Source organism: Caenorhabditis briggsae (assembly GCF_000004555.2).
Source record: "Caenorhabditis briggsae complete genome, chrI, whole genome shotgun sequence".
NCBI lineage: Eukaryota > Metazoa > Nematoda > Chromadorea > Rhabditida > Rhabditidae > Caenorhabditis > Caenorhabditis briggsae.
In genome coordinates, this window is record NC_013489.2 from 12,555,491 (window position 1) to 12,558,204 (window position 2,714).

The 2,714-nt window shown below is 40.3% G+C and overlaps 1 protein-coding gene across 1 annotated transcript in view; it reads right to left on the minus strand.

Moving 5' to 3' along the window:
• CBG18785 overlaps positions 1-1,790 on the minus strand; it is a gene marked incomplete at both ends in the record, with an annotated part of 2,827 nt that extends 1,037 nt beyond the window's left edge. The window contains 2 exons of the mRNA XM_045241361.1: positions 1,004-1,294; positions 1,776-1,790. Of these exons, the coding sequence (XP_045096578.1) occupies positions 1,004-1,294; positions 1,776-1,790 (306 nt within the window). The remainder of the gene's footprint in view (positions 1-1,003; positions 1,295-1,775) is intronic.
• Between the last annotated feature and the right edge of the window lie 924 nt (positions 1,791-2,714).

Consider the following 2,714-nt stretch of genomic DNA (forward strand, 5'->3'; position numbering starts at 1 on the left):
TGTAGTTTGTAGATTTTGTAGCCACTGTAGTTTGCAGTCTCCGAAGCGCCTCATTCATCCGTCAATCCCCCGCCAACTGTCCGTTTTTAATGAAAACTGTAGTTTGTAGTCTTTGTAGTTTGTTTTCAAATTCCCAATATTTTTTGGTCCAAGATAAATTTCCAAAATATTCTGAATTTCGCTGTTTCAAAATTTCCAATAGATTTTGTAGTTTCTAGAAATTCTGTCATTTGAAATTTTCGAAAATTTCAAAAAACAATAGCATTTCCGGAACATTCCGAAATTCGCGATTTCGAAATTTCCAGAAAGACTACAAGTCTTCGTAATTTTTGTAGTTTGTAGTCTTTGTAGTCTCTGAAGTTTCTAAAATTTCTAACATTTGAAAATTTCGAAAAATCTGAAATTCCAGCAAATTAAAAAATGTAGGACTTTCTAGCCCAGAAATTCCAGAATATTGAGCCAGAAAAACCAGGGCTGTCCAAAAGGCCGGCCTCGGCCGGCCGAAGGCCTCGCGCAACTTTGTGCGGCCGAGGCCGTCGCAAGTTCGCTTCATTGAGAAAAAGCCTCGCGAGGCCTCGGCCGGCCTCGCAAATATTACTACGGTAAGCAAGTCGCATATTGTACGACAAGTTGCGTTTTTTTTTTGTTTTTTCTCGCTCTTTTTCAGCAAATCACGCATTTTTTGAGTTTTCTCGATTTTTCGATATTTAGAGCATTTAAAAAAAAGGAGGAAGTCAAGAAATCTTTTATTCAACACTGAGGAGAACACTGAGGAGAACAGGGGAGTTTAACAGGGGAGAGAAAATGACAACAAATTCAAGAAAATTAACAAAAAAAGCTTGTGTTCATGCATCAAAATCTTCAAGTCTCGCCTGTGTCGAATCGATCTTTTTCTTTGAGAATCAATCAACTTTTCCAGCATTTTTAAGTCCAGGCTCTGACGATTTGGTGTGTACAAGTTTTTTATGATTGAAAAAGATCTTTCTACATCTGCTTCCGAAGCTTGAATCGCATGAACTTTTTGGGCGATTTCGTGCAAAATTGGATAGGAGCTTTTTGCCAGAGGCCAAAATTTCGACGCAGGCATACTTCTGGTGTCTCTCTCGTATTGCTGCTGTTCTTGATGAAGCGAACTGCTTTTTGGGGCGCTTGATCCGCCCAGAGTACGTTGAAGGAAAGTGAGATGACGTGCAGGTGGTTGGCTTTGTGGTGGCGCCTGATATCTCATTTCCTCAAAACTTTTTCCCAAATCGTCCAGAAGCTTCTGAGCATCGTTCACGATATCAATCGGAATCTGAAATTTACACACTAGTTCATGTTACAGTGTTCGTCGTTTTCTTTAGTACCTGATGCCGATCGTATCTCAATTGTAACTCATGTAAATCTTTAGACGGAGGATTCAAATAGGTGGCTACAAAATGAATGGTATCGAGACCTACTGCAAATGGCCACCGTTATCTCCTATAATGCTCGAGCAAGATTCATACTTCAAAAATTTGACGGCGTTCTCTGCGCCGGTTGCATGATGAACAAAAACCACTCGCATGTATCCCTGTTTATCAGTGCATTTTTTTCTGAAAAAGAACTAATTTTTTCAACAAAAAAAAAATTTCAACTAGCATAAAAACCGCCGAATCCTTCCTTTTTGTTCTTTATCACTAATTCACAATCGGTTTTGTTGGGATCAATGAACCATTGAGGCATCTGAATTGTGTCTGAAATTGAATAACGGTTAAAACAAATGAATAAATCGGCTTAAACCGACCATCACTGGCGTTCGAAATGTTCATGTCGCCACAGATCGATGGAAAAATCGAGAAAACTCTCGAAAAATGCGTGATTTGCTGAAAAAGAGCGAGAAAAAACAAAAAATTAAAAAAAAACGCAACTTGTCGTAAAATATGCGACTTGCTGACCGTAGTCACATTTGCGAGGCCGGCCTCGGCCGGCCGAGGCCTCGCGAGGCTTTTTCTCAATGGAGCGCGCCGAGGCCTTTTTTCTTCGGCCGAGGCTTTTTCGAGGCCGGCCGAGGCCCGGCCGCCGTTTTGGACAGCCCTGAGAAAAACACAAAATTGAAATGAGCAATGCTCATTTGGTGTGCAAAAAATCACTATACAAAAATGCAGAAAATGTCTGAAACATCGCAGTTCTAAACCGTCGCAGTTCTATAATGTCTCAGTTCTGAAACGTCCCGATGCCCCCTTTTTTGGGAATTTCGAGAGAATTTGGAATGAAAAATGACATTTCCAGGCTGTCCTCGATGCCCATTTGCTTCCAATTCTAGTCAATATTCTGAAGTCTGGAGACCATAAATGTCAATTCGAAGCGTCGTGGGCTCTTTCGAACCTGGCACAAGGAGGAACGTCTCGTCAGATTGTTGCCATGATGGAAGAGAATGTGGTACCTGCATTGTGTCAAGCATTGAATACCACACACAACCAGGATATGTTGAATAACACTCTCGAGACACTCTACACACTCATGCTCACCGTTCAGACTAGGTACCATTTTTAGGGGATTTTCAAGGAAAAATGGGGATTTTTGAGCTGTTTTAGCCATTTTTAGAGGTATTTTTAGTGCTGAAAATGATGGCTCATAACAGAAATTTTGGAGAATTTTTGCCACAATTTCACAATAAAATCACTGTTTTCAAGTGCTGAAAGTGTGCCTGAAAATATTTTTGTTTGGGAATTTTTGAGATTTTCAACCCATTT